This window comes from Grammomys surdaster, unplaced genomic scaffold (assembly GCF_004785775.1).
Source record: "Grammomys surdaster isolate TR1022 unplaced genomic scaffold, NIH_TR_1.0 371, whole genome shotgun sequence".
Classification (NCBI taxonomy): domain Eukaryota; kingdom Metazoa; phylum Chordata; class Mammalia; order Rodentia; family Muridae; genus Grammomys; species Grammomys surdaster.
Window position 1 is genome coordinate 4,732,490 of NW_021604790.1, and position 12,138 is coordinate 4,744,627.

At 38.8% G+C, this 12,138-nt stretch overlaps 1 protein-coding gene across 1 annotated transcript in view; it reads left to right on the forward strand.

Annotated features, from left to right (window-relative positions):
• Positions 1–12,138, forward strand: part of Efcab13 (EF-hand calcium binding domain 13) — a 61,589-nt gene extending 49,451 nt beyond the window's left edge. Inside the window, exons 20-23 of the mRNA XM_028780561.1 lie at positions 7,437–7,508; positions 9,555–9,698; positions 10,764–10,835; positions 12,131–12,138. Coding sequence (XP_028636394.1) covers positions 7,437–7,508; positions 9,555–9,698; positions 10,764–10,835; positions 12,131–12,138 — 296 coding nt within the window. The remainder of the gene's footprint in view (positions 1–7,436; positions 7,509–9,554; positions 9,699–10,763; positions 10,836–12,130) is intronic.

Sequence of the window (12,138 nt, forward strand, 5' to 3'; positions counted from 1 at the left end):
GGAGCCACTGCACTCAGAGCAGCTGAAACTGAATCCTGAGTCATCGAGGACCCACTGCACTCAGAGCAGAAGGATTTCCAGATCCAAGAGGTGGCCTGAGTCCCAGGAGTTATTCCACCCAGGAGATTAGGAGCATAAGACCACAGAGACCTCTGGACTCTGAGGAGCTCTGCAATAAGCAAGATAACTGGAAATACAGACTCCAGTTTTACACAGTGAGGGCAGGTACCACTAGAGTTAACCAGATGGCGAAAGGCAAGCGCAAGAACATAAGCAACGGAAACCAAAGTTTCTTGGCATCATCAGTGCCCAATTCTCCCAATATAGCAAGCCCTGAACACCCCATCACACCTGAAAAGCAGGATTCAGAATTAAAATCACTTCTCATGATGATGATAGAGGATTATAAGAAGGAATTAAGTAACTCCCTTAAAGAAATACAGGAGAGTACAAGTAAACAGATAGAAGCCCTTAAAGAGGAATCACAGAAATCCCTTAAAGAAATGGAAGAAAACACAAAGAAGGAATTAAACAAAAACATTCAGGACCTGAAACTAGAAATAGAAACAATAAAGAAAGTTCAAAGGGAGACAACCATGGAGATAGAAAACCTAAGAAAGAGATCAGGAGTCACAGACGCAAGCATCACCAACCGAATACAAGAGATAGAAGAGAGAATCTCAAATGCAGAAGATACGGTGGAAAATATTGACACAGTTGTCAAAGAAAATGCAAAACGCAAAAAACTCCTAACTCAAAACATCCAGGAAATCCAGGACACAATGAGAAGACCAAACCTAAGGATAATAGGTATAGATGAGAATGAAGATTCTCAACTTAAAGGGCCAGTAAATATCTTCAACAAAATTATTGAGGAAAACTTCCCTAACCTAAAGAACAAGATGCCCATAAACATACAAGAAGCCTACAGAACACCAAATAGACTAGACCAGAAAAGAAATACCTCCCGTCACATAATAATCAAAACATCAGATGCACAAAACAAAGAAAAAATACTAAAAGCAGTAAGGGAAAAAGGTCAAGTAACATATAAAGGCAGACCTATAAGAATTACACCAGACTTCTCACCAGAGACTATAAAAGCCAGAAGAGCCTGGACTGACATCATACAGACACTAAGAGAACACAATTGCCAGCCCAGATTACTATACCCAGCAAAACTCTCAATCACTATAGATGGTGAAACCAAGATATTCCATGAAAAAACAAAATTTGCACAATATCTTCCCACAAACCCAGCACTTCAAAGGATAATTGATGGAAAATGCCAACACAAGGAGGGAAACTACAACCTAGGAAAAGCAAGTAAGTAATCTTCCAACAACCCCCAAAAAAGATACAAACATAACTTTACCTCTAATAAAAAAAATAACAGGAAGCAACAATCATTTTTCCTTAATATCTCTTAACATCAATGGTCTCAATTCCCCAATAAAAAGACGCAGACTATCAGACTGGATACACAAACAAGACCCAGAATTTTGCTGCATACAAGAAACGCACCTCAGTGACAAAGACAGACACTACCTCAGAATAAAAGGGTGGAAAACAATTTTTCAAGCCAATGGTCCCAAGAAACAAGCTGGAGTAGCCATTCTAATATCAAATAAAATCGACTTTCATCCAAAATTAATCAAAAAAGATAAGGAAGGACACTTCATACTCATCAAAGGAAAAATCTACCAAGGTGAACTCTCAATTCTGAACATCTATGCTCCAAATGCAAGGGCACCTACATACATAAAAGAAACTTTACTAAAGCTCAAAACACACATTACACCTCACACAATAATAGTGGGGGATTTCAACACCCCATTGTCAGCAATGGACAGATCATGGAAACAGAAACTAAACAGAGACACTTTGAAATTAACAGAAGTTATGAACCAAATGGACTTAACAGACATCTATAGAACATTTCATCCTAAAACAAAAGAATATACCTTTTTCTCAGCACCTCATGGTACCTTCTCCAAAATAGACCATATAATTGGTCACAAAACAAGCCTCTACAGATACAAAAAGATTGAAATAATCCCTTGCATCTTATCAGATCACCACGGACTAAGACTGGTCTTTAATAATGACAAAAACAATGGAAAACCCACGTACACATGGAAACTGAACAACTCTCTACTCAATGATGACTTGGTCAAGGAAGAAATAAAGAAAGAAATAAAAGACTTTTTAGAATTCAATGAAAATGAGGACACATCATACCAAAACTTGTGGGACTCCATGAAGGCAGTGCTAAGAGGAAAACTCATAGCTCTAAGTGCCTACAAAAAGAAACTGGAAAGAGCACACACTAACAAGTTGACTGCACAACTAAAAGCCCTAGAACAAAAAGAAGCAAATACACCCAGGAGGAGTAGAAGGCAGGAAATAATCAAACTCAGGGCTGAAATCAACCAAATAGAAACAGAAAGAACAATACAAAATATCAATAAAACCAGGAGTTGGTTCTTTGAGAAAATCAACAAGATAGATAAACCCTTAGCCAGATTAACCAGAGGGCACAGAGACAGTATCCAAATTAATAAAATCAGAACTGAAAAGGGAGACATAACAACAGAAACTGAAGAAATTCAAAAAATCATCAGATCCTACTACAAAGGCCTATACTCAACAAAACTGGAAAACCTGGATGAAATGGACAATTTCCTAGACAGATACCAGGTACCGAAGTTAAACCAGGAGCAGATAAACCATCTAAATAGTCCCATAACCCCTCAGGAAATAGCAGCAGTCATCAAAAGCCTCCCCACTAAAAAAAGCCCAGGACCAGATGGTTTTAGTGCTGAATTCTATCAGACCTTCAAGGAAGACCTAATACCAATTCTCTTCAAACTATTCCACAAAATAGAGACAGAAGGAACACTACCCAATTCGTTCTATGAAGCTACAATTACACTCATACCCAAACCCCACAAGGACCCGACAAAGAAAGAGAACTTCAGACCAATCTCCCTTATGAACATCGATGCAAAACTACTCAATAAAATTCTAGCAAACCGAATCCAAGACCACATCAAAACAATCATCCATCATGATCAAGTAGGTTTTATCCCAGGAATGCAGGGATGGTTCAATATTCGGAAATCCATCAATGTAATCCACTATATAAACAAACTTAAAGAAAAAAACCACATGATCATCTCACTAGATGCTGAGAAAGCATTTGACAAAATTCAACATCCCTTCATGATAAAAGTCTTGGAAAGATCAGGAATTCAAGGCCCCTACCTAAACATAGTAAAAGCAATTTACAGCAAACCAGTAGCCAACATCAAGCTAAATGGAGAGAAACTTGAAGCAATCCCACTAAGATCAGGGACTAGACAAGGTTGCCCACTCTCCCCCTACCTATTCAATATAGTACTGGAAGTCTTAGCCAGAGCAATTAGACAGCAAAAAGAAGTCAAAGGGATACAAATAGGAAAGGAAGAAGTCAAAATATCGCTATTTGCAGATGATATGATAGTATACTTAAGTGACCCCCAAACTTCCACCAGAGAACTCCTAAACCTGATAAACAACTTCAGCAAAGTGGCTGGTTATAAAATCAACTCAAACAAATCAGTAGCCTTCCTCTACATGAAAGATAAACAGACTGAAAAAGAAATTAGGGAAATGACACCCTTCACAATAGTTGCAAATAATATAAAATACCTTGGTGTGAATCTAACCAAGCAAGTGAAAGACCTGTATGACAAGAACTTCAAGTCTCTGAAGAAAGAAATTGAAGAAGATCTCAGAAGATGGAAAGATCTCCCATGCTCATGGATTGGCAGGATTAATATAATAAAAATGGCCATCTTGCCAAAAGCAATCTACAGATTCAATGCAATCCCCATTAAAATCCCAACTCAATTCTTCACAGAGTTAGAAAAGGAAATTCTCAAATTCATATGGAATAACAAAAAACCCAGGATAGCGAAAACTATTCTCAACAATAAAAGAACTTCTGGAGGAATTACCATCCCTGACCTCAAGCTGTACTACAGAGCAATAGTGATAAAAACTACCTGGTATTGGTACAGAGACAGGCAGGAAGATCAATGGAATAGAACTGAAGACCCAGAAATGAACCCACACTCCTATGGTCACTTGATCTTTGACAAAGGAGCTAAAACTGTCCAGTGGAAAAAGGACAGCATTTTCAACAAATGGTGCTGGTTCAACTGGAAGACAACATGTAGAAGAATGAAAATTGATCCATTCTTATCCCCTTGTACAAAGCTCAAGTCTATGTGGATAAAGGACCTCCACATAAAACCAGATACACTGAAACTAATAGAAGAGAAGGTGGGGAAAAGCCTCGAATACTTGGGCACAGGGGAAAAGTTCCTGAACAGAACTCCAATGGCATATGCTCTAAGATCGAGAATTGACAAATGGGACTTCATAAAATTGCAAAGTTTCTGTAAGGCAAAGGACACTGTCAATAGGACAAAACGACAACCAACAAATTGGGAAAAGATCTTTACCAATCCTTCATCTGATAGAGGGCTAATATCCAATATATACAAAGAACTCAAGAAATCAGACTCCAGACAACCAAATTACCCTATTAAAAAATGGGGTATAGAGCTTAACAAAGAATTTTCAACGGAAGAAACTCGAATGGCCGAGAAGCATCTAAAGAAATGTTCAGCATCCTTAGTCGTCAGGGAAATGCAAATCAAAACAACCCTGAGATTCCATCTCACACCAGTCAGAATGGCTAAGATTAAAAACTCAGGTGATAGTAGATGCTGGCGAGGTTGTGGAGAAAGAGGAGCACTCCTCCATTGTTGGTGGGACTGCAAGATGGTGCAACCACTTTGGAAATCAGTCTGGCGGTTCCTCAGAAAATTGGACATAGCATTACCCGAGGATCCAGCTATACCACTCCTAGGCATATACCCAGAAGATTCTCGAACATATAACAAGGACATATGCTCAACTATGTTCATAGCAGCCTTATTTATAATAGCCAGGAGCTGGAAAGAACCCAGATGTCCTTCAACTGAGGAATGGATTCAAAAAATGTGGTATATTTACACAATGGAGTATTACTCAGCTATTAAAAACAATGAATTCGAGAGGTTCCTAGGTAAATGGATGGAACTAGAAATTATCATCCTGAGTGAGGTAAGCCAATCACAAAAGAAGACACATGGTATTCACTCACTGATTATTGGATATTAGCCTAGAACCTTGAAATGCCCAAGATGCAACTCACAGGCCACATGAAGCCCATAAAGAAGGAAGACCAAGTGAGAGTGATTCGGTCCTTCTTAGAAGGAGCAACAAAATACTCAAGGGAGCAAATATGGAGACAAAGTGAGGGACAGAAACTGAAGGAGGGGCCGTCTCAAGACCACCCCACCTGAGTATCTATCCCATGTGCAATCACCAAAGGTAGATGCTGATGTGGAAGACAGGAAGTGCATGCTGATAAGAGCCTGATATGGATATCTCCTCAGAGGCCTTCAAGAGTCAGACATATTCAGAGGCAGATGCTCACAACTAGCCATTGAACTGATCATGGGGTTCTCAATGGAGGAGTTAGAGTGAAGACTGAAGGAGCTGAAAGGGTTTGTGGCACCATGAGGAGAGCAACAATACCAACCAACCACAGCTCCCAGGGTCTAAACCACCAGCCTGGGAGCACTTAGGGGGGGATCCAGGGCTTCAGCTGAATATGTAAAAGTGGAGGGCCCTGCTGGGCATAGGTGGAAGAAGAGAACCTTGACCTCATGAAGGCTGGATGCCCCAGGGGGTGGGAATTTTGAGGGTGGGGAGGTGGGAGTGGGGGGGGTGTAGATAGAGGTTACATCCACAGAGAAGAAGGAGGAGGGGCGAGGGTATTGGAGGTTCCGAGGGGGTGGTGGGGGATGGGGTAAGGGGACAACATAGGAAATGTAAATAAATCATCCAATAAAAAAAAAAAAAAAAAAAAAAAAAAAAAAGAGTGTTTTGAAACAGATGGCTATAAGCTATTGTAAACAGGCAGCTTTTGTGGAAATTTACCAGCCCGAGTAGTCATAGACCTTGTAAATAGGTAGCCTTGACAGACAATACCAACTTAGATAAGGACAAGTGAGTCATAGGCAGAGTCATAGTGACCTGTCCCCTGAACCTTCACCCAGCTGATACCTGGTTCTGAAAGATATCTGTATTCCCCCTGAACAGCCACACTCCAGTGTCATCCCCTTCCCCATATCCTGCCTTTCTGTGTTTATAACCCCTGTGTGAATGAATTATGATTTGAGAAAAAATAAATAAATTATTTAAAAAAATATTTTAAAAATTTCATAAGAGTGTTTTTATTTTTTTCTACTCCTGGGAAATATATATAAATAAAAATATATAGAAATATAATACATATATCTATTATTAATAAGTAATATATATTATATGTACGAATGTTTATAAATATCATATAATATATAAAACATTATATAGTAATATATTATATAATAAACAAATATTATCTATATGGTTAAAATGAGAAATTGAGTCATGCTATTGGAAGCTTAGGTGGATATCAGTGAGAGCCAGTCCTACTAATTTGCATATTTATTGGCATGTCTAACTGCTCATACTCCTCTGGTTATGATATATACTTATTAGATAATTACCATTCATTACTTATAAGCCTGAATGGGAAAATATCACACATTGTAGACAATACCATCTTGATATAGAATCTTTCTTTAGAGGAGATTCAACATCAACTATTGTTTTACAGTGCTTGCCACATTTTGATTTTTTAATCAGATAAAATGCATTTTAAGAGTGTAATGATTTTCTTTGAGTAATTTTTTTCAAGTGGCTCAATATTTCCCTTTATTTTCCACCACCATTGATTTTTGTAATATGTGCTTGATCACTTCATGACTTATATGTTGTAAGAATATAATTTTATGTGTATGTATATTATATGCATATTTACTTTTAGTCAACACTGTCACTCATCAGTGTGTGTGTGTGTGTGTGTGTGTGTGTGTGCCTATAGTTAACACTGCCACTCCTGCAATGAGACTTAACCAGTTTAAGTAACTATCTCTAGGGCTTCCTGGTCTTGTCATTTGAACAAGTTAACTTCTCTTTGTTTTTGTCTTTTAATACTAGGCATACTAGTAATACACAAACATGTAATTTAATGATACACAAACATGTAATTTTGTGAAGATTAAAGTAATTAATACATTTAAAATATCATATATAGGAAACTAAAATGTTATTTAATATTAACTGAATAAATCATATAAAATTGTTAGAAGTTCTATTGAAATAGTTTCTATACTTTGAAAGAAGTAAACAAAATGAGTTTTATATAGTTGCCGTGAATTAGAATAACTTCATGTACTGATTAATACAAGGTTTTTTTTTAATGTCAAATATGTTTGATTTTGACCTTCCAGATGACATGTATGTGGACTTACAAGATTTCTTTATGAAAGTGAAAGATACTCCAAGCTTTAAAGATTCTGTAGGTACGTGAACACTTCTGGTTCAAGAGAGTGACTAGAAAATTGCTTTCTAATCTATGAAAATTTACATTAGATGTGTAAAGACTTAAGTGTGTGTGTGTGTGTGTGTGTGTACACACATGTGGATAAGCATGGCCATGTGGGCGTCCACTGAGGATAGAGACATTGAGTCCCCTGGAGCTGGTATTACAGGTGGTTGTGAGTCCTTCAACATATGTAATGGGAACTGAGCTTGGATCCTTTGCAAGAGCACTGTGTGCTCTTAACCACTGAGCCATATCTCTAGCTCACAGATGTGTGTTTTTAATTGATAAGTAATTTATAGCCATATACTTTGTCCTTTAAAATATGTAATTTATTGGTTTTAGTCACTAATAACCTGTTATATAACCTGTTTTATAACCTGCCCCAGCCTTCCCAGTACCTGGGACTACAAGCATTCACTACCATGTTCAACTCATCTTGTTTTATAACTTCCATATTTTCTTATAGATCTCTTATTTTTTCCAGGTCTCACAAAAGTATTAACATACCAGGCTTATGTCCTTAGATGCACTGGTTTGAAATGTCCTCTTCTGTCAGCTATTCAGCTAGTTCTTGTCTCGGGACTTAAATCTTTACTTCTATTCTGTGACTCATGTGTTTCCTGAATCTGTTTTTTTTCCTTGCTATAATTTATCCTGTAGTTTGCCAATGTTCATTTTCCATGAGATTCAAAGACAGGAAACATGAGAGTTTTGAGTTTTGAGTCTTCAAGTGCTTTTAAATATCTGTCTTTTACCTTTATCTTCTTGGTTATCTGTCTGGTATATTTATTACTTTTCTTAATGCTGTGACAAAATACCAGACAAAATCAGCTTGAGGAAAGAAGGGATTGTTTTAGCCTGTAGTCATTTGAGATCCAGTCCATCACAGTGGGGAAGGCATGGCAGGAGGCACATGAGGCAGCTGGGCACATTGAGTTCACAGCCAAGAAGCAGAGAGAAATGAGCGCTGGTGCTCAGCTTGCTTTCTTCGTTTTATTCAGTTAGAGACCCTAGCCTATGGGATGGCACAGCCCACATTCAGGACGGGTCTTACCTTTTCAGTTTAATCTTTCTGAAACCCCTCCCCCCACTCCCATCGACCTACCCAGAGATGTGTTTCCATGGTGATTGTAACCCTGTCAGGCTGAAAGTCAAGATTCATGGTTACAAACTGGGTAGTAAAGGCTACATCTATTAAAATGCTTAGCATTTAGTAGTTGTTAATAAGTGGAAGATGATTCTATTGCTGGAGTTGTTTGCCTTCCCATATCCAGCCAGCCACTCTTTCTACTTAGTCTAACTTAGTCTAATACACACACACACACACACACACACACACACACACACACACAGAGTATATGCATTATCAGTTGTGGTCAGCATGACCAAAGCTCGAAGAATTTTCCTTTATCAGCTGAAGTCTGGCAATTATGTCTCACAAGAGCAGTATTTTTTGATAACTTAGAACAAATTAGTGGCAAGCTTGCATTTAATCCATCAGGTTAACTCTTTTGTTGCATCATCTATTTTGTTCCAGCAACACAGCCTTAAGCTAGACAATGCAGTGTAGTGTTGATTTAAAGGTTATTTGTAAAGCTCCTTGATGGCCTCAGAGACCACATATGAAGGATTAAATGGCAAAAGGGATAGCTTGCCTGAAAAGGTATGGTAGTTAAAAGCTTTGGTTTTGGAGCTGTATTGCCCAAGCTTAAATCTCGTTTTTACCACATAACTACCAATGTACTCTTCAGCAAGTCTCTTAATTTTGCTAGCCTCAGTTTCTTCATCTGAAAAATGAGACTAACAATGATCATGTCAAAGATTATTGTGAGATTCAGTAGTTAAAGTGACAGTGCTTTGAACAAGCGTCTAGCACTAAAGTTTTAATAATTTTTAGCTCCTGTTTTAAAAATGATATTCAAAGTTTCATAAACTGTTCCATTGTTTTATGCAAACCGAGTCAAGTGGTGGGTGGTGCATGATGTCTGCTGTTGACACATTCTCTCCTGCTCTCTTTCCACAGTCACACAGCTGCTGCTAGCCACTCCCCAAGTTCTCGAGAAGGATCGAATTGACGTCTCTGACTTGAAGACGTTATTGTCGAATAATGACCTTCATTCAGCTAAAGCCATACTGACTGAAGTATTAAAACATGTTCCAGAGGATGGTTTGTACTTTTAATCTATCTACATTAAATGGATTGTTCTCTACAGGCAGAGGACGAATGTCACCGCCAGTCCCAACCTGGCTTACAGGTTCAGAGATTTAGTCATTATCTTCATGGTGGGAGGCATGGAAGTGTCCAGGCAAGACATAGTGCCAGAGAAGCAGCTGAGAGTTCTACATCTGGATTGACAGGCAGCAGGAAGTGAACTCTGTTGAGCTTCTGAGGCTTCAAAACCCATAACCTCCAGTGACACACTTCCTCCAAAAAAGCCGCACCTACTCCAACAAGGCCATACCTCCTGACAGTGACATTCCCTATGGGTCTATAGGGCCACTTTTATTCAAGTCACCACATTTCTTACCACAGCAGTGATTTTTTTCTCTAAAAGTTGTTTAGAGAAAAACATTGCCCATTATCATTGCCCTATAGGACAATTTTCTGGTCAGTTTTGTTTCTAACTACCACCTTCCTTGAAAATTTAATACCGTAGATATGCTATATGTCTGCTTGTATACTATAGATTATTATAGTATCTAAGATTTTTCTCTCCTCTAAAATTCAGTTTTATTTTGTGAGGGTTATATCATCCGTAATGAATGTATATTTAGTAAGGGTAGTGTACTTTTTTGTGTGCCACTGAATCCTGTCTGTTAGTCTTTTACTTAAACATTAACACACTTATATAACTAATGTTGGTATATAGCCTCTTCTCGTTTTCCTGTAACAGGATTGGTACTTCACAGGTTTGCAAGCAAGCAGCTACTGAAGGGTTTTATTTATGGAAGTGATCAGATATTCTTCTAACAAGAAAGACCTCTTTTATCAAATTGTAGAAAGTAAATGGAAAAAGACAAGATTGATCTCATAATTTTTTTTAATGATGCTATTTTGGTAGCATATATTATCATGAATATGGTAAAATCAATAAATATTTGAAAAGAAATATAATTATACATTTCTGATAATGTAAGCAACAAGAGAGAAGAAAGTGTTGATTTGAGTGCTGTCTTGAATTCTAATGTACTTAGAAACATTTCCTCAGTTAAATTTTTCTTTACATTACAGAAGAAGGCAAAATTACTGTTGACGAATTTGTGAACAAGTTCACAGATATCTTGAGAACTCTAAAATCTGAACGTGAGTTTTCCTTAGAATTTATTTATTTTCATTAATTAATTTGAGTATTCACTTTACAACGGCATCATGCCCCCTCCCTCCTCTCCTCCCCATTCTGCCCTTACAAATTCCTCCTCCCAATACTTCCTCCCCTTCTCCTAAGAAAAGGAGAAGCTCCCCTTAGGTACCATCCCACCTTGAGGCATCCAATTTCAGCAAGACTAAGTGCTTCCTCTCCTACTGAGGCCCAACCCTGCACTCAAGTTAGGGGAAGGGGCTCCAGTAACAGGTAGCAGAGTCAGAGATGTACCCTGCTCCAATTGTTAGGGGACCTACATGAAGACCTACTGCACATCTGATCCAAATGTGTAGGGGGCTAGGTCTAGCCCCTATGATCTTTGGTTGGTAGTTCATTCTCTATGTGTCCCATGAGCCCTTTTGGTTGGTGGTTCAGTCTCCGTGAGCCCCCATGGGCCCAGGGTAGTTGGCCCTGTAGGTCTTCTCGTGGTATCCTTAACCCCTCCATCTTGCTCTTTTCTATCCCCAACTCTTTCATAAGACTCCCCAGCTCCACTTGATATTTGGCTGTGGGTCTGTTTCTGTTTCCATCTGCTGCTTGGATGAAGCCTCTCTGGAGACAGTTATGCTAGATTCCTGTCTGCAAGCATAGCAGAGTATCATTTTCCACATGCAGTGGGTCTCAAATTGAGGCAGTCAATGGTTATCCATTCCCCCAATCTCTGCTCCATCTTATCCCTGTGTATCTTCTAGGCAGGACAAATTTTGGGTTGAAGGTTTTGTGAGTGCATTGATGTCCCTCTTCCTCCCCTGGAAATCCTGCCTGGCTACAAGAGGTGGCAACTTCAGTCTCCATATCCCTCTGCTGGTAGGAATCTTAGCACCTCCATAGACTCCCCAGAGCCTCCCTGTCCCAGGTCTCCAGCTAGTCCTAGAGATGCCCCCACCAATTTCCATTCTCACTCAGCCTTCTCTTGCTTCTTCTCTCCCCACACCTGATTGCTATCCTCATTCCCCTCCTTGCCCTCTCTCCCACCCAGTTTTCTCTCCCCACCTACCTCTGATGACTATTTTGTTTTCCCTTCAGAGTGAGATTCATGCATCCTTCCTTGGGCCCTCCTTATTACTTAGTTTCTTTGGATCTATGGATTATAGCACGGTTATCCTATTCTTTATGGCTAATGTGCATGAGTACATACCATGCATGTCTTTCTGGGCCTAGGTGACCTCACTCAGGCTGATATTTTCTACTTCTATCCGCTTACCTGCAAATTTCTTGATGTGCTTGTTTTTAATAGCTGAGTAG